Source organism: Pipistrellus kuhlii, unplaced genomic scaffold (assembly GCF_014108245.1).
Source record: "Pipistrellus kuhlii isolate mPipKuh1 unplaced genomic scaffold, mPipKuh1.p scaffold_m20_p_95, whole genome shotgun sequence".
Taxonomy (NCBI): Eukaryota; Metazoa; Chordata; class Mammalia; order Chiroptera; family Vespertilionidae; genus Pipistrellus; species Pipistrellus kuhlii.
The window spans coordinates 332,375-360,173 of record NW_023425601.1 but is presented as its reverse complement, the minus strand read 5'-3'; the positions used below and the strand labels follow the sequence as shown (position 1 = coordinate 360,173).

The following is a 27,799-nucleotide window of genomic DNA, read 5'->3' as shown; positions in this document are numbered from 1 at the left end:
AGTGGTGTAGATTCCACAGTCGGGTGTGTGTGGGACCCTAGGACTCAGGGCCATGATTCTATCTGGGTAGGAGCAATGGTCAGGAGCTCTTCTCAGAAAACAGGACGCAAGCTGAATCTTGAAATGCTTGGATGAGAATGACATTTGACATTTGAGAACATGCTCTGTGAGTGTCAAGTTGGAGTCTTAAACAGGTCCTTGAGCAAAGCTCTCATCCAGGGCACCACCTTGCTTCAAGATTGTGGTGCCTTCTATGGGTATGTGAAGTTGTTCCCCCTCTTTTTAGGGAACATGCTTTATAAGATGGACAGGGTTCCCCCTGAGCAAGCCATTCTCAACCTCCTACTCCTGTGATCATTTGGGGTGCGAAGTGGGGAGTGGGACAGTATGATAGAAGGCCTTGGTTCAGGTGGTTTTGACAGTGAACTAAACCAGTGAAACTGGAGGGAACTGGCCATCCTGATTCACACGGGAGACCCAGACAGGTGACAACCGAGCCTCCTCTTCTGCAGTACAACATCACTGGTACCTGCCTGAATGACTCAGATGACTCGCCAGACTTGGACGTTGATGGGAATGAGGGTCCGCTGGCCTTATTGATGTCTAATGGCAGGTGAGTTTGGAAAGAATAAACAGATACTGGGACTGTTGGTGGCAACATGCCACTAACACAGGGCATGGAATTGGGATCTGGGACTGTAACATGGGTTGGGGAGGGACTGCATCTGGAGAAATACCTAGATATTATCAGATATCGTTACTTTGTTCAGAGAACCATGATTGTGTTTATGGGTAGAGAGAGGAGAGGTCTAGAATCTAATTGGCAGTCCTAGAAAAATCTTGTGTAAGTTCTAGAAATTCCAGCCAGTCAGTGGGTCAGAACTGCTGGCAGGTATAAGAGGTAATATAGCACACTGGTTCAGAGCATTAGTTTTGTATATACTTTTTGCGATTCAATTTTTAGGAATTTATTTTGCAGAAATATTTGCACAGGTGTATACAGAGAAATGCTCACATCATTGTAATTCCAATAATAGTAATTGGAAACATGTTCATCAATTAGGGTTGGATAAATTATGGTACATCTGTAGGATAGAATACCATGCGGCTGTTAAAAAGGAATGAATTTAATATTTATTGACATGGAGAAGTGTCCAAGGTTAAATCCTTAAGTGAAAAAATCAGTTTATAAAATAATATATAGGAATAGTTCCATTTTAATTAAAAAAATGCATGTGTGTAGAAAAGCAGTATACAGACTTTCCCCTTTATTTTTTAAATTAAATTTATTGGGATGACATTAGTTGACATGATCATATATTTATTTTTAATTTAACTTTGGAAGAAGTTTAAGTTTTAATTTATACAGTTTAAAATTAAAAAAGAATACATAGTGAACAATTTTGCTCTCATTTGTCTCTATTCCCTAGTCCTCCTCCCCATGGACAATGAATGTTAATGATTTCCTTCTAGAGATATTTATTCACATTGCACGCAAATAAATATATTTATTATTTTATACTTGTCAATCAAACTTGTTAGCAGTAGTTACTTCTGGTAAGTAGGATAGGAGAGACAGGAGAGAAAATTTTTACTTCAATAGCATTTTAATTTTGTACAATGAGCATGTCTTACTTTTCTTAAAATAATTGTTAACAGAACATCTTCCCAAAGAAAATAAAGGCTGTTCACAACAAAAAGCATGGGCTTGGGAATCAGACAATCCTGAGTTTGAATCTCAGCTCTGACAAGTGTTTGTGTGTGACCGTGGCAAGTTAGCTAACCTGTCTGCCTCAGTGTCCTTATTGTATCTATCCGATAGATAAAACTTAGGCTTGTGGAGGACTGAATGAGATAGTATATGTAAAGTTCTTATCAAAGGGCCTGCCACATAGTAAATGCTTAATTAATGGTAGCTCTTACAAATATAATGATGCAGTTGAAGTGAAAGGTGATGATAATGGTGATAATGGCATGGGTATGAACAGAAGCTGAATAGGTCATCAGAAATTCTGAAACATGTGGGCAGGCAGAGGAAGATAGTAAAGAGTTATCATCTGGGCGCTCAGAACACCAGACAGGAGCCAAATACAGAGTGTGTACATTGTGGGAACACAAGTGACAAGGATACCTTAATAGCCTTTTTGTAGGAAAAGGTTGTCTTCCGATACCAAGGGTGGGAGAGAAATAAGGGAAAAGAGAGTGTGAGAGCAGGACACATTCTCAAAGCAGCAGAGTTATCCTTGGGATTTGAGGACCTAGTTACTGACGAATAAGAGGAGAGAGACTGTTGAGATCGCCTTTGTCCAGAACCAATGGTTGGTCCCTGGGGAAGAGAAAATCGAGAGTCCTAAGGGTCCAGCCGGTAATGGCTATTGAGGATATGGGGAGACCCTTCCCTACTTCTATCACCTCCTGAAGCTGCCAGAAGCAGCTGGTAAGTTACCTACAGAGTCAAGGTATAGAAATATTTGGAGATCAGATGATATTATGTCTGGGCTTTTCTCCAAACAATCCAGGCAGTGTTTTGCGGAGGCTGAGGTGCAAATGAAACAAGATTGGCCGTGAAACAAGATTGATAATTGCCGGAACTTAACTGGGTGATAGGTACATGGGAATTGGTTATACTTTTACATTTTTTGAATATATTTGACATTTTTCCTAATTAGATGTTAATAAAAGATCTGGGTATAAATAGCTACCATTTACAGAGCTCCCACTCTGTAGCAACTTCTATCTTAGCTATTTACATACATTATTTTATTTCATCCTCAAAACCACCCTGAAGACCAGGGTTGTTATCCCTATTTTACTAATGTGGAAACTGAGGCCCCAAGAACTTCATTAGCGACATTGGGCACTCACCATGTGCCAGTCTCTGCATTAGCTTATTTAATTCTCCCGACCACTCTCTGAGGCCAGGCCAATTTAATGAGAGCCAGTTAACTGAAAGCTAGTTCACCAAATGACTATTCGCTGTATATGTCAAATATATATTCATATTATTTACCAAGAATGTGGGTTTTTTATAATAAGATTTATTTTAGCAGTTTATACTGGTTAATATTGTTTACCATGTATAATAGGATTATTTAAGCTACTTTTGAGTGTTTTTGTTGTTTTTTTTTAACACGTTAAGCGCCCAGTCAGTCACCAGTGACTAACACTGTACTTTTCCATCTGAAAGACAAAACAGGTTGGGCACTTAACGTGTTAACAGCTTTCTTGAGGTATAATTTAATTACCATATAGTTAACCTGTTTTAAGTGTACTGTTAAATGATTTTCAATAAATTTAAAGAATGTGCAACCATCACTACCATCCAATTTTAGAAAACTTCTATCCCCCAAAAGATCTCTTATATACCCACTTAAATACCCTTATATACCTGATTTCCTTCCCCTCCCCCCAGACCCAGCAACCACTGATCCACTTTCTGTCTGTATAGATTTGCCTTTTCCAGACACATCCTATAAACAGAGTCACACAATATGTGTGTGTTTGTGTCTGGCTTCTTGCACTTAGCATAATGTTTTTTAGGTTCATCCATGATGTAGTATGTAATTAACTGGTTCCTTTTTATTGCTGCATAGTATTTCATTGTATAGATATATCACGTTTTGTTTATCTGCTCACTAGTTAGTGGTCATTGGATTGATTCCACTTTGAGTAATGAATAATGGTGCTATGAGCATTTTGCATACAGATATTTGTGTGGCCATATTTGTTTTGTTTCTTAGGAGTAAAGTTTTGGTTCATGTGGCAACTCTATTTTTAACTATTTAAGAAACCTCCAAACTTTATTCCCACCAGCAATTACAAGTTACTCCATATACTGATTAACACTTGTTATTCTCTCCCTTTTTATTTTTATTTATTTATTTATTTATTTTTTTAAAGTCCCGATTTTTGGAAAGATTTTTGGACTTTTTTTTTAAATATATTTTTATTGATTTTGTACAGAGAGGAAGGGAGAGAGATAGAGAGTTAGAAACATCGATGAGAGAGAATCATCGATCAGCTGCCTCCTGCACACCCCCCACTGGGGATATGCCCGTAACCAAGGTACATGCCCTTGACTGGATTCGAACTCGGGACCTTTCAGTCCCCAAGCCGACGCTCTATCCATTGAGCCAAACCGGTCCTGGCGTCTCCCTTTTTAATTATAGCCATTCTGATGGATATAAAGTGGTATCTCATTGTGGCTTAATTTTCATTTCCTTTAAGACTTAACAATGTTGAGCATCTTTTTGTGTGATTATTGGCCATTTGTATGTCATCTTTAGAAAAAAAGATATCCTGTGCATTCAATGACTAAGGTCTATTCATATCTTTTGCTCATTTTAATTGGTTTATGTGTCTTATTATAGAGTTCTAAGAGTTATTTAAATATTCTGGATACAAATACTTTTCCAGATAAATGATGTGCAAGTATTTCTTCCCAGTCTGTGGTTTGTCTCTTCATTTTTTTTAATAATGTCTTTTGAAGCACAAACATTTTGAATTCTACCTAATCCCGGGTCACAAAGATATTTTCTGTTTTCTTGTAGAAGTTTTATGGTTTTAGATTTTACATTTAGACCTATGATCCACTTTGAGTTAATTTTTGAGTATGATGTGAAGTACGAATCCACATTTCTTTGCATATGATAGCCAGTTAGTTCAGCACTTTTGTTGAAAAGACCATCCATTCCCAACTGAATTGCCTTGGGACCTTTATCAGAAATCAATTGATCATAAACTTAATAGTTTAATTCTAGACTTGCAGTACAGTTTCAATGACATATGTCTGTCCTTATGTCAGTATCATACTACCTGGATTACTGTAGCTTTATAGTAAATTTTGAAATTGAGTAGTATAAGTCCTCCAGTTTTGTCCTTTTTCCAAATTGTTTTGACCAGTTGAGACCTTTGTATGCTTGTATACATTTTAGTATTAGTTTATTAATTTCTTTTAAAAAACCTAGCTGTATTTTGTTAGGAATTGCATTGAATCTATAGATCAATTTGGAGAGAATTGCCACCATAACAATATTGAGTGTGACTGATTTTATGTTCCGTTTTCCTCTAGTACCAAGAGGATAAAGAGCTTATCCAAGTCTCGGCGAGCCAAGATCGCAAGGAAGGCAGACAAAGCTAGGCTAATGGCAGAACACATGATGGGTGATGGATTTGAGTTGGATTCGGATGATGAACTGCAGATTGATGAGAGATTGGGAAAGGATAAGACGACTCTGATAATAAGACCAAGTGTGTACCTGTTCTTTCTCTTTCCTGCTTCTTGGGCTATTGTGAATTTTTTGTGTCCTTGATAGACTCCAGACGTTAGTCCTGACCTTGTTGACATTCTCATTTACCAGCTCTGTAGGCCTCCGTGTAGACTTTGCTCTAGAAATTTCTTTGTAAGCTAATTCCTAACCTTTCTAGATCAGTCGTCTGTGGTCATTACTTTTAGGAATATTATAGTCTCACTTTCCCCTGGGTGTTTGGTTAAGGTGTTTGACTTTGCGATAAGTGCATACCTTTGTTTTCTAGAATTTCCTCGAAAGCTGCCTCGTGCGAAGCCTTGCTCTGACCCCAACCGAGTTCGAGAACCAGGAGAAGTTGAGTTTGATATTGAGGTAGGAACCTGCCCTGTGTTTAGTCTTCTTCTCATTCTGGTTATAGAGACAGAAGGCAGCTATTGTCATTCTACTTGGGAGGAGGAAGATATCCTGTGTATTCAGTGACTACGGTATTTGTTAAGTGAAAGATTGTGTACTAAGTGCTGCTGAGCATATAAATGGAAGATGGTAATTTAGTTAAAATATTTTTAAGTCTTTAATACAGAGTAGAATAAAAGCAGAGTGAGGTAGCAGAAAGAACATCTGATTTGGAATGTCTGATTGTGATCTTGCACAAACTAACTTCACTGAGCCTTAGTTTCACTATCTGTAAAATGGGAATTATACTACCTACCTCACAAAGATGCTGTGGGAATGAAGATGAAAGAATGAATATTCTGTTTATACTAGTTTATACTTGGTGCTCAGAAGATATTAGTTTCAGGAGTGAGACTATCATTGGGCACTTATCTGACCAACCCCGGGCAGCTAAGGCAATATCCTTTTTCCCCAACAGGAGGACTATACAACAGATGAGGACATGGTAGAAGGGGTCGAAGGCAAGCTTGGGAATGGGAGTGGAGCTGGTGGAATTCTTGATCTGCTCAAGGCCAGCAGGCAGGTGGGGGGACCTGACTATGCTGCCCTCACGTGAGTACTGGCTTTGATCCCCCCTTTCCAAGGCAAACAGCATACCCTCACCTCCCACTCTTAGGGCTGAGGCCACCAGTCAACAAACATTTATATTTATCAGGCAGTTATTTAAAGGGACAAAGAACAGGATTAGCCAGGGCATTTGGACTGAAAGAATAAAGTAGACATGAAATCTGCCCTAAGAAACGTAAGGTCAGAAAGAGAGAGAGAGAGAGAGAGAGAGAGGGAGGGAGGGAGGGAGGGAGGGAGAGAGGGAGAGGGAGAGGGAGAGGGAGAGGGAGAGGGAGAGGGAGAGGGAGAGGGAGAGGGAGAGGGAGAGAGAGAGAGAGAGAGAGAGAGAGAGAGAGAGAGAGAGAGAGAGAGAGAGAGAGACACTGACTATATAGACATCAAGGGGAATCAGTCTTGGGAAGTTGGAAGAGGGGCTGGAAGAGATAAGGAAGGAGAACTGGATCTTTTAAAAAACAAAAAAGGAAAGAATGCAGCATGGATGGACATGGAGGGAGATGCGCCCCTCTTTTTGCCATGTTGCGTGCTGTCTGTGGAGAGACTTGAAGCAAGAAGGACTGGCCTTTTCGTGAAAACAGTCTGTGATACTGTCTGGAATCTTTATTGATTTCTGGTTTTTCACCTGGGATGATTCTCTTCCTCCTCTCACCCTGACCCCTCAGCTGTGGCCCTCCTCCCCGACTATTCTGATGACTAGTTTCCCTTGCCAACTAAAGACACCCCGCCTAAACATTTCCCCTCTGTCCCTTGCAGCGAGGCCCCTGCCTCTCCTAGCACCCAGGAGGCCATCCAGGGCATGCTGTGCATGGCCAACCTGCAGTCCTCGTCGTCCTCCCCAGCTACCTCCAGCCTGCAGGCCTGGTGGACCGGGGGGCAGGACAGAAGCAGCACCAGCTCCAGCAGTGGGTTGGGTACAGTGTCGAGCAGTCCTGCTTCCCAGCGCACCCCAGGAAAGCGGCCCATCAAGCGGCCAGCATACTGGAGAACCGAGAGCGAGGAGGAGGAGGAGAACGCCAGTCTGGATGAACAGGACAGCTTGGGCGCATGCTTCAAGGATGCAGAGTATAGTAAGCTGAGCTCTTGAGTATAGGACAAAAGGGTTCCCCACCCCAGACTCAATCCCAATCTCAGTCCAGGACAGTCGAGCCATATTTCTATAATCTGTAAAATGGGGCTATCGCACAGCTTGATTTCAGAATTAGAGATGATGCTTGTACAGAACACCTGACATACTGTCTTGCTCATGGGTGGTCCTCAGAAATTGATAGCTGTTATAATTAGCTGTCATTCACTTTTAGTCCAACCTTCCTGCTGGTGACTTTTTCCCCTCTTGCCTATTTCACTCCCATCACCTGTATTTTTTGTGTCTTCTATGTCATTCTGTTCATCCCTAGCAAAAGTATATATAATAACCTTTTAGTGAGCTTTTTACATGACTCATGAGATGACTTATTTTTGTAAGCTAAGATTTATTGAGTACTTCAGTGTATAAAGCATTTTTTTGTATAGTATAGCTGACATTAATGTAGGCTTTTGTTTTAATACTATTTTTTTAAATTAGTGCTATTGACCCAAATTAGAACAAGACAGAAAGTAAAAGTTACTTTTGACTAACACTCATCCGCCTCAGGTTATCTGAGGCAGGTGACCTTTATTATCAGTTTGATTTACACCTTTCATTTTCTTTTATACCTGCATGTAGCTATAAATAGATAAAGGTGTAGTGCTGTTTAGTGTCTGTGGTTTTAAAGCTTGCTTGGATATCTTTCAGTTATCAGTTTCTAGAGATCTATATCATCAATAATATTGAGATAAACCTCTTGCATAGTAGTCTTATAGCATAGCTGTACCATAATTTGTTTAGCCATTTCCTGCTGATTAACATTCAGGTTGTTTCTAATATTTCCCTATTTCTAACAATGCTTCAATGAAAATTTGTATAAATAACCTTTAGAGCACACATGCCAGCTAACATCTAGGGTGGCGAGACATGATGGGTTGAAGGATATGTACAAAATAAATGTTAAGAGTGCCAAATCCCCCTCCAAAATGGCCAGTATGTGAGTAGTGTCTGAGCAAAACCTGTCTCTCCCAGCCTTACCAGTAGTGGATGTTACTAGCCTTTTTATTTTTCCCAGAGGGCAAAAAATGGTGTCTCAGTTTGTTTTATGTTTATTGGCTCTTCTTTATTACTTTTCTGTGAATTATCTATTCAGTCATTTATCCATTTTTCTATTAGGATGTTTGTTTTTCTTATTGATTTGTGAGTTCTTTATTCTACATTTGTTGGGAGTGTTTTTAATATATTCTTCTTGTCTGTTGCTTGTGTTTAATTTATTTATGGTATCTTTTAGCATATAGAAGATTTCAGTTTTTATACAGTCATCTTTACCATTTTTTTGGTATATTATGGCTTGTGTAAGATTTTTCTTCTATTTTCACCTAAAACTTATATAGAAGTTAAAATTTTAGCTTTTCTTCTGGAATCAAGTTTTGTGAATTGTGGGAGGTAAGAATGTAACTTATTTCCCCCCCATATGGGTAGTCATTTTCCCCAACACCATTTATTGACTAATTCATCATTATCCCCCTGATTTGAAGTTCCACTTTTGTCATAAACTGAATTCCCATGTAAATCTAAATATTTTTTCTACCCTTTATTCCGAGTTCTGTCCCTTAATAGCTATGTGACCTTCGGCAAGCTAATTAGCCTCTCTGTGCCTACCTCATATAGGATGTTGTGGGGTTAAAATGAATTTACATAAAGCACTTAGAACATTGTCTAGCTTGTGGTAAGTGCTGTGTAAGTATTAGATATTATTATTATTCTGTTCCATAAAATCATTTTGTTTGTTCCTGTGGCAATAACACATAGATTAGTTACTATAGGTCTTGTGTTTTGTAAGGCAAATTCCTTCTGCAGAACTTGCGTCGGACCTGAGAACACAGAAGCTCATCAAGCCCATCATCTCTGTTCTGAGCTATGATTGGTCTTGGGGGCGTGCCAAGTTCATCCCACTTTCAGCAGACAGTTACATCCACTTCCAGCCAAGACATCCAGAGCTGCTCTTACTAGTCCCCTCAGAACAAGCAGCTCAGTCAGCCTCTGCTTTCCCATACCCTCCCTGCTCCTGCTTTGCCCAGCAGCACTAGGAAGGCAATTTAACAAGGAGATGCCAACCTACTTGTTCTTATTTTTCCAGAATTTCCAGGCCATTATTGAGCTTCTCTCCCCCCCCCCCCCAGATGGATTTCAGAATCAGCTTGTCAAATTTTATGAAAAATTCTATTAGGATTTTTTGTTAGGATTTCGTAGTACTTGTGGATTAATTATGGAGACTGACATCTTTCATCAGAGACTTTTCTGCTACAATGGGATGTATGCAACCACTACCCCTCTCTGTTTCCTAAAAAACATCACATTCTGAAAATTTATGAACTATTACAGTTCTCCCTCATCTCTCCCCGCCCCTCCCTCTGTCCCCTCCACCTAGCCTCTGCTCAAGTAGAGACAATTTTATTCCTTTCTTTCCCATCTGTATGTAATTTTTTCTTTTTGCCTTTTTGTTCTAGCTAGCATTTCAAACACAGCGTGGTAAGAAAGTGAACACCCTTGCCTTGTTTCCAATCAAAGAGGAAAGCATTCAGTCTTTGCACTATTATGATGTTAGCTATAGCTTCTGAGGTTAAGAAAGTTCACTTCTATTCTTATTTTGCGGAGAGTATTTTTTTTCCTGCGAGTATTTTTAAGTCTTTTGTTGTTGAGAGTATTACAGACGTCCCCCATTCCCCCCCTTTGCCTCCCTCCATCTGGCTCCCACCCCACCCCAGGCCTTCCCCACACTATTATCTGTGTCCATGGCCTGTGCATATAAGTTATTTGGTTCATCTCTTCCTACCCCCTTTCTTCCCTTCTCTCTGAGATCTGGCAGTCTATTCCATGCATCCATGCCTCAGGATCTATTTTGTTCATTAGATTCCACATGTAAGTAAGATCATATGGTATTTGTCTTTCTCTGACTGGCTTATTTCACTTAGCATAATAATTTCCAGGTCCATTCATGCTGTCCCAAAGAATAAGAGTGCCTTCTTTTTCTTTTTTTTTCTTTTTTAAATCCTTACCTGAGGATATATTTTCCATTGATTTTTAGATATAGTGGAAGGGAGGGGAAGAGACAGAGAAAAACATCAGTGTGAGAGAGATACACACATGATTGGTTGCCTCTCATATGAGCCTGACCAGGGCCAGGTATCGAGCCTGAAACCGAGGTACATGCCCTTGACCAGAATCGAACCCAGAACCCTTTAGTTCACAGGCTGACGCTCTATCTACTGAGCCAAACCTGCCAGGACCATTTTTAATTTTTCGAGACAGCTCCATATTGTTTTCTATAGTGGCTGCACCAGTCTGCATTCCCTCCAGTGGTACACTAGGGCTCCTTTTTCTCCATATCCTCTCCAGCTCTTGTTTGTTGACTAATTGATGATAGCTATTCTGATAGCTGTGAGGTGATAATCTCATTGTTGTTTAAATTTGCATCTCTCTGGTGATTAGTGACTTTGAGCATCTTTTCGTATATCTACTAGAGTCCCGAGGCATGAAATTCATGCAAGGGGCTTGGCCCTTTCAGCCATAGCGGCTTTGTCCAGAAGGATAAGGTTGTTCTGCTGTCTGGTCTAATTAGCATATTACACTTTTATTATTATAGATTGGCCAACCCTGTGTTCTAGAAAGAGGTGGGAGACTGAATTTCTCTGATGAAGTAAAATTCTAGAGAAATTTGAAGCTGGTCATTAGGAGGAAGTTTTCAACTTCTCTTTGCTTCTCTTTTAGGTTTAGCCACAGCAGCAGAGTTTGACCTCATCAGTAGGACTTTTCTAGACCACTTTCCCCTTAAATTCTCTAGGGGTTATCTGAGGATTCCAAGGAGAGGGTGATAAAACTGGATGCTTGTGTGTATTTGTATAGCATGAGATGCTTGTATATGTGTGTTTTGATATCCAGAACATTCAGTTCCAGTAATTCTGTTCCTAATTCAGCCAAGTAGGCTTTTTGTTCCCTTTTTGTGAATAATGTGTGTACCATTCTTTTTTCATTAATTCAAAAAACACTTTCTGAGCACCTCCTCTGCATTGTTAGGCTCCCTTTGTTTGAAACCAAACAGTACATTTCCCTGTCTTCCTGGTAAATTGGGGGTGACAGATTTACTAATTACCTCTTAAGCACCATATAAGAAATAACTACAGTAAGGGTATGCACAGGATTCTATGAAGTGTTGAGGCACCTGAATCAGATTACGAGAAAGAGGCAGAGCTTTAGGGAGTGAATCTAGAGCTGAATTTTGCAGGGTCAGTGAAGTAACACATGAAATTACTCACTAAGTGGAGGTTGGGTGAGTGAGTCAGAATTAGATGATGCTGGAGCAGGACATTGGCAGCAGGGGGCAAAGGCAGGAAGGCAGGAAAAGGAAGTGGCTCAGTCAGGGACTCCTGTAGTTGAATATGGATTAAGTAAAAGGTCCTTTTTGGGGGGAGTGGTAGGAGCTGAGTTGTAGGTATCCTTCTGTTTTCACCCTTCTGGATGAGATCTCAGTTTACCTTGCTTTTCCCTCTCACTATAGTTTACCCTTCCCTGGAATCTGATGACGACGACCCTGCTTTGAAATCTCGACCCAAGAAGAAGAAGAATTCAGATGATGCTCCCTGGAGTCCTAAAGGTATTCTGTCCTTAAACGGTGTGGGGGTGGTTAGGGGACCAATAGGCTGGAGGTCGGTGGGATATTAATTATAGGAAGACCTGATTCAGTCACTCATTTGTTTATTTAGCAAACTGTGCCTGTGTGTGCCAGGGATTAGATGCTCGAGCAAAAATGATCAATGAAACACAGCTTGTGCACTCAGTTCAGCAAAGCCAGGGGTAATGGAGCACTTTGCTTCTGGTATTATATGGCTTAAAATGAAATGAAGAAGACCTTGAACGGATTTTAGCAAGCAGTCTAAAACTTCTGAGAGAGTATTCTGCTACCATCATCATAACCCTTCGGTAATACTCATGTCAAAGGAGGGAAATTATGCTGACTACTGAGCTCTGCAAGGCGCAAGACGCCTTAGACTTTCACCTGTGCTCGCTGGGGCCATCTTTGAGAAAAGAAGAAAATGATCATTAAGTTGGCCGTGGAATTTAGAGGATAATGAAAGTAATGCATTCATCTTATTGGCCATGCGATTTTCACATTGGAAGATATGTCAGTTAGCTTTTGCTGCTTATCCAGCTACCCAAAACTTAGTGGCTTAGGACAACAGCGGTTCATCATTTCTCATTATTCTCCAGATAAAAAAAATCTTTTATGTGGTTCTCTAGATTGATCTCCTGTTCTGGACCAGCTTGACTGGGGCTGGATGATCTGTAGGGGTCTGCCTCACATGTCTGGGATCTAACTTAGGTTGGGCTGGGGCCTCTTTTTGTGTGGTCTTTCACCGACAAGTTTTTTTTTCTCAAAGTAGCAAGCACAAGGGTATCCAGCATCAAGAGAGGACAAGCCCCAGTGTGCAGACTCTTCAAGTCTCGGCTTGTGTCATGCTTTCTATTGTTCCATTGACCAAAGCAAGTTACATGGTCAAGCCTTGATTCCAAAAGTAGATTCCACCTCCTGAAAGGGAGCTGCAAAATTCTCATGCATACAAGAAGATGTGAGCAAATTGAGGTCATTACTACAGCAGACCATCACAGAGGGTGCTGGCATCTCAGTACCTAGGTTTCCCCAGGAAGTAAAGAGCCTGCTCTCCTCACCCAGCCTTATTTGAGTCTGGTGTTTGCAAGGCAGCCCTGGAAAGTGTTCCCTTAACGCGTCAATCAGCAAGTATTTATTTTTTCTTTCCTTAGGCCTGATTTCTGATTTTATTTTCTCTTATCGTTTCTGACTTATGAGCATATTAGAAAATTTGGAAACTACAGAACATAGAGGGAAGTATAAAAAGAAACCACCCATGATTCTGCCACCCAGAAGCAACCACTGTTAATGTGTTGATATATTTCTTTCTAGTTTTTTTTTCTCTTTTTATGATTGAAATCACATGATACAATCATATATCCTACTTTAAAATTATTTTGCCCTTTATTCATTTTTTAATATATTTTATTGATTTTTTACAGAGAGGAAGAGAGAGGGCAGAAAGTTAGAAATATCGATGAGAGAGAAACATCGATCAGCTGCCTCTTGTACACCCCTTACTGGGTATGTGCCCGCAACCAAGGTACATGCCCTTGACCAGAATCAAACCCGGGACCTTTCAGTCTGCAGGCCGATGCTCTATCCACTGAGCCAAACCGGTTTCAACTTGCCCTTTATTCAAAATAATGTGTGTATCTGGTAACAAATCAAATAATAGAGGAGTTTAGGATGAAATGCAGTTGTCGTCTTCCTCTGTTTTTCCCGCCTACAATTCCCTGCCTGTGAGGGCCTCATAGTTTTCATTTTTGTTGTGGTTACTTCCAAAACTCGGTATTATAGAGTTTATAACATAATTTTTTCATTATGGCTGCTTTTTTTTTTTTTACAGTTGCTTTTAAAAAAATGTATTTCTTTATTGATTTCAGAGATGAAGGACAAGGGAGAAAGAGATAGAAACATCAATGATAAGAATCATTGATCGGCTGCCTCCTGCACACCCCCCTCTCCTGCCCACTGGGGATTGAGCCTGTAACCTAGGCATATGCCCTGACCAGGAATCGAACCATTACCTCCTGGTTCATAGGCAGACACTCAACCTCTGAACTACACTGGTTGGGCTGTCTGCTATTTTTTCTCCAGCCTTCTATGAGTCACATTTTTTTGTTTACATTGTCTTGAGAATTATAACTCTACATTGACTAGAAGTTGAGTGTAAAAGTTTAAAGCCAGCCGAAACCGGTTTGGCTCAGTGGATAGAGCGTCGGTCTGCGGACTGAAGGGTCCTGGGTTCGATTCTGGTCAAGGGCATGTACCTTGGTTGCGGGCACATCTCCGGTGGGGGGTGTGCAAGAGGCAGCTGGTTGATGTTTCTCTCTCATCAACGTTTCTAGCTCTCTATCTCTCTCCCTTCCTCTCTGTAAAAAATCAATAAAATATATATTTTTTTAAAAAAAGGTTTAAAGCCAATAAATATATCTGGCCTTTTAAATTAACATTATATCATAAGCACATACCTATGCCATCGCTCCTAAATAATATATTAGTAGTTACAAAGCATTCTATTTCATTGATATATCTAATTTACCTAACTTCTCCTTTGATGTGGGGCATTTTTAGTCCCAAGTTTTCACAGTTAGTGATGAAATTTGGGTGAGCATCTTTTTATGTAAGTGTGTGTATCTCTGATTATTTACTTAGGATGGATCTCCATGAGACTCTAGATGGGCCAAAAAAAAAAAAGGTTTATTGGTGTACAGTGAAAAGTTCCTCCGGTCCCTGTTCCATAGCCTTCCAATTTCTCATCTGGAGTCAACTACTGTTACCAGGGTCATGTTTATTCTTTCAGAGGTAGTTTATGCATATACGAGTAATCACAGATTTCCCCCCACTCAATTGGAAGCATACTTTATGCACTGTTATGTGCCTTTCTCACTTAACAATTCCATCTTAGAGACTGTTTATACACCCACAAGCAATGCCTGAGAGTGCCTACTTCCCTACACCCTTGCCAATACAATTTGTTAATATGAGTGTTTTAAAAGCTCTTTATATGTATTGCCAAATAGCTTTTCAGAAAGGCTGTATTAGTGTACACTCTCACCAGCCATGTGTGAGGATATTGTTTATAAATCTTTACAGGCATTGAGCATATCAGTTAGGAATAGTATTTGCCTATGAGTAACAGTAACCTATCAGGCATCCTTAGTGAGTGCTTATCCCCTCAGGGTCACAAGATGGCTGCTTTACCTCTGCAGAGATCTCTGAGTTACAGTGTTGTGGGGTTTTGGGCAGTCTTTTAAATATATAAAATCTTGGTTGAAATTGTGTCACATGGCCAAGATTGTCTGCCAGACAGGCCAGGAAATGTTGTTTTTAGCTAGGTACATTTCTGTCCCCCAAAGTAATGTATTTTGTCGTAAAGCAAGAAAGGGCCCAGCCGGTGTTGCTCAGTGGTTGAGCATCGACCTATGAACCAGGAGGTCATGGTTTGATTTCTGGTCAGGTCATATGCCTGACTTGTGGGCTCAATCCCCAATAGGAGATATGTAGGAGGCAGCTGATCAATGATTCTCTCTCATCATTGATGTTTCTATCCCTCTCTCTCCTGCTCCCTCTCTCCCTGCTATCAATAAATATGTACCATGTTTCCCCGAAAATAAGACATCCTCCGAAAATAAGACCTACTTATAGGTTTCCTTCTGAGTGAAATATAAGGCATCCCCCGAAAATAAGGCCCCCCCCTAGGCTAAACATGAGAGATTTGGTCCACTGATTCTGAAAGAAATTCACCAGGAAATTCAGGAATTGGATTGTTATGATAATGTTCCAGAAGATGATGACATGATTGTCATTGAATAAATGAGTAAATTCTTGATACTGTAGGATTCACAGTTTGTCTGGTTTGTGTTGACAACTACCGTACTACCATACCGTATACAGGTAATTTCCTTTATTTTCATTTAACAATAAATGTGTACCATATTCTTCTTCATGGAAAAATAAGACATCCCCTGAAAATAAGACCTAGCGCATCTTTGGGAGCAAAAATTAATATAAGACACTCTCTTATTTTCGGGGAAATGGAGTATTAAAAAAAAAAAAAGAAAGCAAGAAAGGGAAAATGATACTGAGCTGAGAACAAGCAGTCTCCACCATGATATCTTTTTTATCTTTGGTAATTCACAAGCAAACAACAGTATCTTACTAATGTTTATTTCCTTGATGTTCATAGTAGCATTAGAATTTTTTCTTTTGTAAATTTTATTTCTGATCTTTGCTCATTTATCCATGTTATGACTGACTCCAGGTTTTTCAAATTGCCCTTTTTATATAGTAGTAAGGAAATAGTTATTATTTGTATACATATGTAATTTTGTTTATGGTAATTTCCCCTCATTCTACATAAAAACCCATTATTTTTTAAATCTTTATTGTTCAGATTATTACAATTGTTCCTCTTTCCCCCCTCCCATAGCTTCCCTCCACCTGGTTCCCACCCCACCCCATGCCCTTATGCCCCCCCCCCCACTGTCCTTATCCATAGGTGTATGATTTTTGACCAGTCGCTTCTTGCACTCCCCCATACCCCTTTTTCCCTGAGAATTGTCGGTCCACTCCCTTTCTATGCCCCTGATTCTATTATATTCACCAGTTTATTCTGTTCATCAGATTTTTTATTCACTTGATTTTTAAAAATATATTTTATTGATTTCAATTTTGTTAATTTAGTGATTAATTCTTCAAATAGTCTTTCTTCCCCTTTCACTCTCTTTTAGCAATCTCATATGTATGTGTTGTTAAATTGATTGCACCCCACAGATTCTTTTGTCTCTGCTGATAATCCTCATTCATTTTACTTGCTGCAGATCAGAATGGAAAAATCTCAAGCTACTAATTCTTCCCTTCTACCAGCCCAAATCTGATGTTGAAACCCTTTAGTGAAATTTTCATTTCAGTTATTTTACTTTAAAACTTCAAAATGTCTGTTTAATTCATTCTTTACATTTCTGTCTATTGGTATTCTCTGTTTGCTGGAACATAATTCTCATACTTTTAATTCTTTATACATGGTCTACATTATGTCTTTGAAGATGCTTAGAATAGCTGGTATATAGTCCTTGTCTAGTAAATCCAACTTGTTTAGGAAATCAGGTACAGTGTTTATATGTTACTTGTTCTCCTGTGTATGACTACACTTTATTATTTGCATGTCTTATCATTTTTTGTTGAAATCTGAACTTTTCAATAATGTGGCAACCCAGGAAATCAGATATGCCCCACTCTACTTTCCAGGATTTGTGTTGTTGCTACTTGTTATTTGTTTATTTATGGCATTAATTCAGAAAAGTCATTAAAGTATGTATTTTTTTTATTCAGTATATGCTACTGAAGTCTCTACTCATTTAGCTTAGTGGTCATTTAATGATTGGGCATTGATTTCCTTAAATGCCTGGAGTCAGTAAGTCTCCCAGTGCTAGATAAAGGGGCTCTGTGTGCCTTCAACATCCAGGCAGGCAGTTTACAACTTTCCTAAGGCTTCACTTCCTGCTTTTTAGATCCTCAGCATCAGCCAGAGGGAGTGCTTAGGGCTTTCTCACGTCTTTCCGGATCATACACTGTGAATGCTTATGGCCTCCTAGATTCCCAAAAATGTGTGGGAGCTCCTTAAATCCCCAGTGGATAGCCCATTGCTCAGCTTTTCTTTTTAAGCCTTTGGGTTAGTCTTGTTTGCCACAACTATTATCCATCCTCTTAAGGGCTGTGACATTAAGCACTTTCCTTTAAATACTGGTGATAAATACCCCCTGGGGAGAAGCTTCAGAGCACTGGGCTTTCAAAGAAAGCTCCAGCTCCTTTATGCTCCCAATATTCCTGGAAATGTAAGCTTTTATCTTTCCAGGCTACTTCTGAGCTGATGAGACTTGGATGGGTCTAGGACAAGTTAAAATGCCACAAAGCTCACTGCCCTCATTAAATTTCGCACTTTTTTAAAATGGGTGTTTGTTTAATTTTAAAAATATATATATTTTATTGATTTTTTACAGAGAAGAAGGGAGAGGGATAGAGAGTTAGAAACATCTATGAGAGAGAAACATCGATCGACCAGCTGCCTCCTGCACATCCCCCACTGGGGATGTGCCTGTAACCAATGTACATGCCCTTGACTGGAATTGAACCTGGGACCTCTCAGTCCACAGACCGACGCTCTAGCCACTGAGCCAAACCAGTTTCGGCTAAATTTTATTTTTCAATGACAGTTAATAGTTAATATTATTTTGTATTAGGTTCAAGTGTACAGCATAGGGGTTAGACAACCATAAACTTTTACAAAGTGTCCCCCCTTGTATTTCAAGTACCCACCTAGTACCATACAGAGTTATTACAGTATTATTGTCTGTATTCCCTGTGCTGTATTTTACATCCCTGCAGCTATTTCATGACTAATGATTTGTAGTTCTGCATCCTTTTCACTCAGCCTCCTTCCGCCTGGCAACCGTCAGTTTGTTATCTGTATCTATGAGTCTGTTTCTGTATTTTATTTGTTTTATTATTATTTTAAAATCTATTTTTATTGATTTCAGAGAGGAAAGGAGAGGGAGAGAGAGAGATAGAAACATCAATGATGAGAGAATAATTGATTGACTGCCTCCTGCATGCCCCCTACTTCTCAGATGATACTGTAAATTTCCTGTTGCATTGCATTAGGAGATGCATGAAGTTGTCTGTCTCCTTATTAGTGACTATAAGATTAATATCAAGGTAAAGGAGTGATTTCCTGATCTCGCCCTTGTAAAGTTTTGTGGTTTTTTTTTTTTTTTTTTTCCTTTCTTGAGACTAGCAAATAACATGTGAGGTGATACTCTGGTACTGTGTGAATGTCCAGTGCCCTCGAATCAGTTGTTATATTAGGGCTTGCAAACCTGTGATTTCCTAATTCTGTCATTCATCCTGCATTTATCAGCTGGCATTCTTCTATAAAGAGCTTTCCTCGTCATCGGATGCTGTTTGGTTATATTGACATACACTTCCTATGTAAAATGTGAGATGAGTAACTATTTTTTGATTCAAGATTGTTAAATTCATTATGAAAGGGTTATAGAAGAAGCTGATCTTCAGTAGCTCATAGCTTGGCTGAGTGGACAAAAGAACACACATCACCATTAGGAAACAAGATGGTGAAATTAATATATTAAGAAACGTGCACACATTGTAAGTTCAGGGGAGAGGAGCCAGAAAGGTCCTAGAGGTTTGCATAAAAGGTTTGGAAGAAGTGGACAGAAGGGAAGAAGGTACTCCAGGCAGTGTGGATGATAAGGAGGAAGGCACAGGGAGAGAAGATGAGCTGTGCATATTCTGAAGGTGTAATGAGGAAGCCATTTTGTCTGGAGAATCTTGAGAACGTGGGTGCAGAAATAAGGTGGTTGCGGTAGGTAGGCCTGGAGCAGAAGATGTACAACCTTAACTGCCAATTTAAGGAGATTAACTTTTATCCTTTAATAAGTATGTGCTCTGTGTACTTTAGGCATCTGGGAGCTATTTTCTTACACGACAGGAAACAAAATCTGGCTTTGTTAAAGCCAGAAGTACAAAGCCCAGTGTGATCATCTTTGGAGAGCTTGGAGGTAGGGGATATGGTTAGCATTCAGATAAATGTCTTCATCCTCTTTCCTCCGCAGCCCGTGTGACCCCAACTCTGCCAAAGCAGGATCGTCCTGTGCGGGAGGGGACCCGGGTGGCTTCCATTGAGACAGGTTTGGCTGCAGCAGCTGCAAAGCTGGCCCAGCAGGTAGGTGCTGACACTCAAGCAATGGCCCTGCTCTCATCCTAGTTTCACTTAGAGCTTCACAGCTCAGACCTAGGCTCCCACTGTTGTCTCACTGGGGACTGGGCACCTTTGATCTCTACCCTTCCCATCCCAACTCAATGAGAAGCTTGTTCCGCAGGTTACACGGTTGACATGAAGGAAAATGGGGGACCAGAGAACAGCCCTTGCTTTTCTGGGTGTGTAAAAGCCTCTCAGATGGGCAGGACAGTTCTGTCCTTGAGTAAGAACATTTGCCTTCAGATGAAGTCCCAAGGGGGTGACTCGATTGAGTATGCTCAAGTTCTTAGCCATTTACCAGCACTGGGATAGAGGTTTTTCTTGTCCTCTATACCAAAATTGGATCTTAAAAAAAAATTTTTAATACATTTTTTAAATTGATTTTAGAGAGGAAGGGAGAGGGAGAGAAACATCAATGATGAGAGAACCATTGATTGGCTACTTCCTGCCTGCCCCACACTGGGGATTGAGCCCCCAACTTGAGCATGAATTTCTAGCTCATAGGTGAGTGCTCAACTACTGAGCCATGCTGGCCAGGCCCCAAAATTGGATCTTAATCTTGTCCGCTTGCTTCCCAAGAAAGCATCACCCACTAATTTTTGTTTTAAAGGGTCACTCCACTACAGTCAAGCTAACCTTTAAGCATGTTAAAGTTTACAAAGTTGTTTAATGTGTATAATGTGCTCAGCAACCCTGGGAGCAGTTAGAGGGGAATCCTATGTTTATCTCCTTATCGACATCCCCCTAGTGCCTCGTGCCACTTCCTGTAGCTTAGGACATTTATTACTGAGCATCTGTTTTATGTTAGGTGCTGTGTTTGTACAGTGTCTCATGTAATCTTCCCAGTACCCCTTTTCAATAGGTTATATTTTCATCATTTTACAGGTGAAGAAAATCAGACTGTCTTTAAGTGACTAGTCCAGGATAATACAGCCAGTAGATGGAGGAGACAAGATGCAAACTCATATCCTCTAACTTCCATTTACATAAAAAGGAAATTGTTATTTAAGTTGCTATTTACGTAAAATGAAATTGTTAAGTATTTATTTATTTAAGTAATTATACCCTATTTAAATAAAGTTGAATAGAACTGTTTTTAATATGATGGGTGACGGCACGCTGGAGTTGCTTGCAAGTGTTTCGGTGGTTATTGTTGGGAGCCAGGAGACCACGCAGAACTTTTCTCTGTTATGTATATCCTCGTGCCATGTAAAATGTCATTGAAAAGAAAAGGAATTCTGCTTTAAATAAGCGGACAAGTTAATTAAAAGTGTGAAAACTACTCTTAGTACCTTCTGAGGAGCTTATTTCTATTTCGATTATCAGGGATAACCTTAAAGAAGAGGTTTGAAATTGGGGAGGGGTCTTGCAGACTAAGCTTTTGGAGGTGTCACAGGGCGGCATTCCAGAGGAGAACTTGATACACATACAAGGCCCTACTGATCTGGTCTCTGGTCACCGCTTCTCCCTGAGTTCCTGCCGGCCCCTCATGCAGGCCCTTTATACCAGCCACACTGTTGCACTGCAGTACTCAGTTCTCTCAGTGGATCAGGTGCCTCTGTGCCTTTGCGCAAGCTATTCCCTCTGCCCACTGGGAGTCATAGCATCTTCTGAGGTGCTTTACCTAATTCCCCTTCACACCACCTACCACCAATATATTTCAATATCCTCTGTGCTTTCATAGCACTCTCCCAGGGCACTTAGAACCGTAAGAGTAATTTTCTGTGGCTTACTAAACTGTAAGGGCCTCAAGGGTGGGGCTACATCTAACTTAACTTGGTATCCCCACTGTGTTAAATATGTGTTTAGTCAGTGATGAGTGAGTGAGCAGATCTTTCTTGGATTGGAGGATTCATGTTGAGGAATGGGGTGAGACAAATGGAAGTTAAAAAATGGATTCCGGCCCTAGCTGCTTTGGCCCATGGATTGAAGAGTCTTGGGTTCGGTTCCGGTAAAGGATACATACCTCAGTTGCAGGCTGGATCCCGCAGGGTCATATGCAGGAGGCAAGCAATCAATGTGTATCTCTCACATCGATGTTTTTCCCTCTCTGTGTCTCTCCCCCTCCTTTCTGCTCTCTAAAAATCAGTGGAAAAAATATTCTCGGATGAGGATTAAGAAAAAGAAATAAAAGGGATCTGGACCAGCCTGCTTAAGTTTGAATCCTCTATTGCTGAGCAAATTACTTAATTATCTGTGCATCAGCTTTCTTGTAGACTTTGAGGATTAGATGAGGTAATATATGCAGACACTCTTGAGAATGGCACTTGCCACAGAGTATAATTACTGTAGACATGTTATTTTTTCATTGTTATCATTATGGGTTAGGTGAGTGTAAGTGGTCAGGCTAGTGACTGTCAGGCCAGGGAATTTGAACTTGGATGTGGACCTGCTAGGCTTTTTGGGCAAAAGAATTGTCACAGTGAAAGTGGCCTTATCATAGGACAGTGTAGTCTCCTGTGGGGGATCCGGATTAATGATATGAGAAGTAAATAGGCAATAGAGATAGGAAAAATTGGCTGCATGATCTAGGCGTGAACAGATAACTTCTGGATTCAGTAGAGAAAAATAGGGGCAGAAATACAGTTCTAGTGTGGGTGGAATAGCATTGTGGCTGAGAAAAGAGAGATCCCCTAACCTTGGGAAATTGACCACCTCTTGGTGCCATAGTTTCTTCTACTAGAAATGGGATTAGAAGTCTCCTAATACTTTTTATGAGTATTAAATAGTGCCTGGCATGTATTACTAATATTATTATTCTTATCTCTCAGAAATTCCTATGGTAGCCACATGAGTAGGCCCGTGTTGCCAGGAGAAGGCAGAGAAATGTAATCACTGAGGTGGTCTTTGTGGCTGTGTAGCATTTCAGAAGGTGAAGTCATTCACATGCTCTCAGCATCACCTTTCCAGGTTCTCAGGGCTCCAGATGCCTGCTCCACAGGTACCCACTGCGCAGTGGATAGTAGATCAATAGAGCCATAGGTGGATGAGGTCCAAGATATTGGGAGAAGTGACACAACCATATGCATCCCTCCCTTCCAGATCGAGGCTTTAAGATTGGTGAACTAGAGGCTTGTAAGTCCTCTGTTCAAAGAAAAAGACCAGCAAGAGGAAGAGACACCAGTTTAAGGGAAGAAGATAGAGTAATAGTTCACTTCCTGAGTACCTATGATGTACTATGTTGTTTCTGTTATTATTTGATTTAATCTTTCCGACAAGCCTGAAAAACATGTTGTTTTGCCCATTTTACAGATGAGGCAATTGAGGTTCAGAAAGGTTAGTAACTTGAACAAAGTCATCCAACTTAGGAAGCACAAACCTCGATTTGAACCCAAGTTTATCTTATTCTAACCTACCTCTACCCTTTTATTTTCAGACGTTCCCATTTTGAGAAGTGTGCAGGGTGGGTGTTCACATACACCACATCTTTTTAGCTATAAGGCTTTAGGCTCAAGATACTCCCTGCACCTCAGTTTTCTCATCTGTAAATAGAGATTTTCCTTCTCAGGGCTGCCCTGTGGAGTAAATGGGATAAAGTACATAAAGTGTCTCAGCTGCTGGCATAAATTTGGCTATTATTAGTTTCCCGATCCACCTCATAATTGGCAATGCTAGTACCAAAACCCCACGTCTCGGAGCTCATTTGCCTTTCTGTTGCCACTGTACTGATTAGGGGCAGTGATGACTTAAGGGTAGATGGTGCCGGAGAGATGGCCTCAGGTACCGGAAGGCCGGTCTGCGTGTACATATATCCAGGCTTAGATGTGGGTTGGGGGTGGGGCGCAGAACCACGCTGACCACTGTCCAGTTTCCTTTCTGGGAGATTCTCTCTTTTTTCTCACTCCTGAACTCTCCCCTCCCACTTGGCTTGTGTTCCAGGAGCTGCAGAAGGCCCAGAAGAAGAAATGTATCAAGAAGAAGCCTTTGCCGAAGGAGGTAGAACAGCCTCGCCCGCAAGAGTCCAATGTCACCGTGGTGGCGCCGGCGCCAGCACCAGCACCAGCCCCAGCCCCGGCTTTGCCTGCTGCACCCCCGCCTCTCACCTCCTCCTCCTCACCCGTACCTCCTCCTGAGCCTAAACAAGAGGCCCTCTCAGGAAGCCTTGCTGACCACGAGTATACCGCTCGCCCCAATGCCTTCGGCATGGCCCAGGCGAACCGCAGCACCACACCCATGGCCCCTGGCGTCTTCTTGACCCAGCGGCGCCCTTCAGCTGGCTCTCAGAGCAGTCAAGCAGGACAAGGTACAACTGCCATACGGTTGTAGGCTTGAGGACTATAGGGCCATCAGCTCCAAACACTGTGTGCTCTGGTAGATGGCAGGACAGGAAGGGACACTGGCGGCTGACCTAGGGTCCTTGGCCTTGATGTCACAGGCCATGAAGTGACATCGACTGGCGTTAAGCTGGGACAGGCTCAGATGTGGGTCTACAGAGAGCTTCTGGTGGCCGGAGCGGAGGATGGGCTGAAGGGGGAAGTCTGAGAAGGAGGCACACGCATTCTGTAAGCTGCAGTGAGGAGAGGTGGGGGGAGGGGAGGCCCGGGCAGAGGGAATGGAGAGGGTGAGGGACATGGGTTAAATATGGAGGCGGTCACATGGGATGTGGGAGGTGATTTGATGTGGGGAGAGCGGAGGAGGCAAGGGTCAGGGACTCGAACCTTCCTTTCCCTCATTTTGGCCCTCCAAGCCCAGCCTCTAGAGCACATAGCTGAGGGGGTGAGGCATTGGCTGATGAAGATGGGGGTTTGGAAGGAAACAAGGCTCTGGGGGTAGCATCATTAGGGACCCTGAGCTATAATCACTAACCAGGTACTTGTCTGTACTGGTGGGCAAGATAAGGGGACTGGGAATCACAGTCCTCTCCCCGAAGAATAGAGGAAGGAAAACGGGACTAAAAAACAGTGGAGAAAAGGAGCCAGAGTAAGCAGGGAGCCTGTGGCGGAAGGTCCCGGGAGGAGGAGCGGAGGCATGTGGGATGGGACGGGAGCAGTGAGGAGCACTTCTTGCCCGGGATGGGCCTGGAGTGGGTGTAAGGATGGGGACACGGGGCAGAGGCTCAGGAGAGGGGGGCTGAGGACCGGCGGTACTGGAGCTGCTGCCGGAGCCCTTGCCATGGTGTGTGCTTACCTCTTGGTTGCCCCACAGGAAAGCGTCCCAAAAAAGGCCTGGCCACGGCAAAGCAGAGACTCGGCCGGATCCTGAAAATCCACAGAAATGGCAAACTGCTTCTGTGAGCTCCCTGGCATCCTGCCCCTCACCCCTCACCCTCATTGCCTTCACAGTCGACTCTCGGGGCACTCCTGGATCCTCTCTGCCCCCAACAAGGTGCTGAGGCACATCGTCCCGCCTTCTTGGAACTGACCAAAGGCAGGGACTCCCCCGCAGGCCTCTTCACTGGCCCCCCCAACTCTCCCCCCCAATTCCTCCAGAGCATCCTGCCTTCCTCCTCCATACCTCTGAGTGGCAGGTAAATGGGAGAGGTTTCCAGCCGACTAGAACTCTCTTTGCTGCTGCTCTAACCCACTTCCCTCTCACCAGCCTTGTCCCCGCCGAGAGCCAGAAGGCAGGGTGAGGAGAGGCATGAAGGAGAGCCTGGGCCTCAGTATTGCCACGGTCCTGAGGGGGAGGCCCAGCGCTTATTACTTCCCACGACTCCACCCCGTCTCCAGAAGCCTGCCCCCCCCCCCCCCAGCCCATCCTGCCTTCCCCTTCCTCCCCGCAGCCCAGGGGGCATTTCCCACTTGAGACTTGTTCCTGGGAGAAGGGGCTGGCCTCTGCCCTTTCTTGCCAAATGGTTCATGGACATGAAGAGGGGATTGGCGCCTCCTCACTGCCCCCCTCCCCCCATGGGCCATTGCCAGAGGGAGCCCAGAGAGGCCATGGGCTGACTTGATGCCTCCTTGGGAAAAGGAGAGCTTCCTGTCACTTCTCAAGGCGGGGAGAGCCTTTGACCATGACGTTGAGCATCACTTTAGAGCCCGTTGGCGGAAGCTACTTCGGAGTGGCTGTAGGTGAAGTCCCCAGGCTGAGCTCCCGGGACTGGCCTGGGTTTTGATCCACGCCGCTGTGCTGAGTCCCAGCAGGTGAAAACCGTCTCCCAAAGCCTCATAGCACCTGCCACCGAAGCAGATGACTTCACTTCTTCACCTGAATCCCAGAACGCAGCGCGGCCCTTCCAGGGAGGACGGCAGGACAGCTCGGCCCTGCTGCTTCCCCCACCGGACATCCTGATCAGAAGACCACGGGTCTCACACTGTCACTCCTGGCCACCGCACTCCCAGTGCCAGGTGGACGCTCGAGCTGAGTGCGGAGGCCACAGGCCAGAGCCTGGGAGAGGGAGCACTCACGTCACAGGAGCTTGTCATCTGATCCTGCTTCCCCTTCTCTTTGTGGATGTCTGTTGTCCAGACAGTGCCCACCCTCTCCCTCCCTGTCCCCCAGCTCCCTCCACTTCCACCTGGCCTGCCTTTTCTGGCAACTTGGACTAGATGGAGAATGATCCCCCCCTCCATGTTGGCACTGCCCAGGTGGAGTGCACCCGTACCCCCACCCACCCCTCTCCAGCCTCACCCAGCTGGCCCAGTGCTTCTGGGGAGCTTAACAGCTGCCATGCAGGCCACAGGGAAAATGTGAGACCTCTGTGTCATCTTGGTGTCTCCCGTTCATTCTTTGTCCACAGCCCACATCGACTCCCCTTCCTTGGAATCAGGGGTCCCTTAGTCCCGTTTGCTTTTTCTACCTTGGGGACCCCAGGGGCCAAGCAGTCCTCCATCTAGTGACACCAAAGGCAAAAAGCCTGGCTACCTCCCCCTTTGCACGTGAGGTCCCCACTCCCCTCCTCTGTTTCTGCCCAGCTTTGCTTTTCCTGGGATTTCAAGGCGGCAGAGGGTGGCGAGGGGAGGGAGGGGGCAGCCTTTGTCCCCCTGTAGGCGACTGTCTGACTAGGCCCTGACTGCTGTAACCAAGACCAGGACCCCGGCCCTTCTGCTCATTAACAGCCCCTCCCCCCTGATCTTTCAAAGGCAGCTAATTGCTAGCAAATCCCCTCGTTCCAGGCCTCTTCCCCTCTGTTTCTTTGTTAGGAGTTTCTGTGGAGCTGAAACCCAATCTCCACACAACTGGGTTTCCTTTTAGTTTAGGACTGCCAGAGCTTCCTGTTTGTTGTTTTGTGTTTCCAATGAAAAGCAAGTTTACCCTCAGAGTTATGCTTTTCCAAAGAGGCTAGTGTGTTTTTTTTTTTTTTTTTTTTTTTTTTTTTAATGTTTCAGGTTCTAAGTGAAGTGAGTTGGGGAGGGGTTAGGAGTGGTAGGAACCAAGGGTTAGAACACGGTGAGAGTTACCTCTGGTCTCCTATCCCCAGTGCGGAGCTGGGGGCAGATAGGGGGCAGGGAGAGAGGATTTCTATTCACCTTTAATATATTTTTACAAAAAAGCAAACAATTTAAAAACAAGCCCACCGCTTCTGTACATGTTTAAATATATTTTTAGAAGTGGGTAGGATTGTGAATTTCTGATGCAGGGCCTTTTTATAAACAGGTTAGAATAGCATCATACAGACTTCTCTTGTTTTTTCCCCCTCCCCCCTGTTTTTTTCTTATGTTGTGTTACTAATGTAATTTATATTTTTTTTAGGTCCTCCCTTTCCTATAGAGATAAAAGTGATTTATCTTGGCAATGACTGAATTGGCGTTCTTTTTTGTGGTGGTGGTGGTGGTGGTGCTGGTGGTGGTGGTGGTGGTGGTCCCAGGAATGTCGCCTTCCATAGCTACTCTCCAACTCGCCCTTCCATCAACTGAGCACTTTGCTGGCGCCCAACTATATACCCGAGGTGGGGAGAGGACAGGGTCCCTGCCCTCGCGAGAAGACACAGTTCACATGCAAAACAGATACTCAGAAGGATATTGAGCAGAAAAGAAAGGGTGCAGCAATTCAAAGGGGCTCAACAAGAGTGTTGGGAAGGCTTTCCATAGCTTCCATGGGCTATTGTTAGTGTTGACACCTGTATCTTTTTTTTCTTTTCTATTAATGTAAAGTTTTGG

At 42.7% G+C, this 27,799-nt stretch overlaps 1 protein-coding gene across 7 annotated transcripts in view; it reads left to right on the top strand.

Moving 5' to 3' along the window:
• The window catches only part of PHF8 (PHD finger protein 8), an 81,718-nt gene extending 54,283 nt beyond the window's left edge, over positions 1-27,435 (top strand). For 5 of the 7 annotated variants that reach the window (XM_045578307.1, XM_036428881.2, XM_045578306.1 and 2 more), the window contains 9 exons: positions 513-613; positions 5,072-5,250; positions 5,536-5,621; positions 6,121-6,254; positions 7,020-7,333; positions 11,888-11,983; positions 19,615-19,724; positions 23,640-24,003; positions 24,906-27,435. In XM_045578307.1, coding sequence (XP_045434263.1) covers positions 513-613; positions 5,072-5,250; positions 5,536-5,621; positions 6,121-6,254; positions 7,020-7,333; positions 11,888-11,983; positions 19,615-19,724; positions 23,640-24,003; positions 24,906-24,994 — 1,473 coding nt within the window. In that variant the 3' untranslated portion in view covers positions 24,995-27,435. Of the gene's footprint in view, positions 1-512; positions 614-5,071; positions 5,251-5,535; positions 5,622-6,120; positions 6,255-7,019; positions 7,334-11,887; positions 11,984-12,627; positions 13,370-19,614; positions 19,725-20,645; positions 20,754-23,639; positions 24,004-24,905 lie in introns of those variants that run through there. The other 2 variants (XM_045578309.1, XM_045578310.1) reach the window with 2 other exon arrangements.
• The last annotated feature ends 364 nt before the right edge of the window (positions 27,436-27,799 follow it).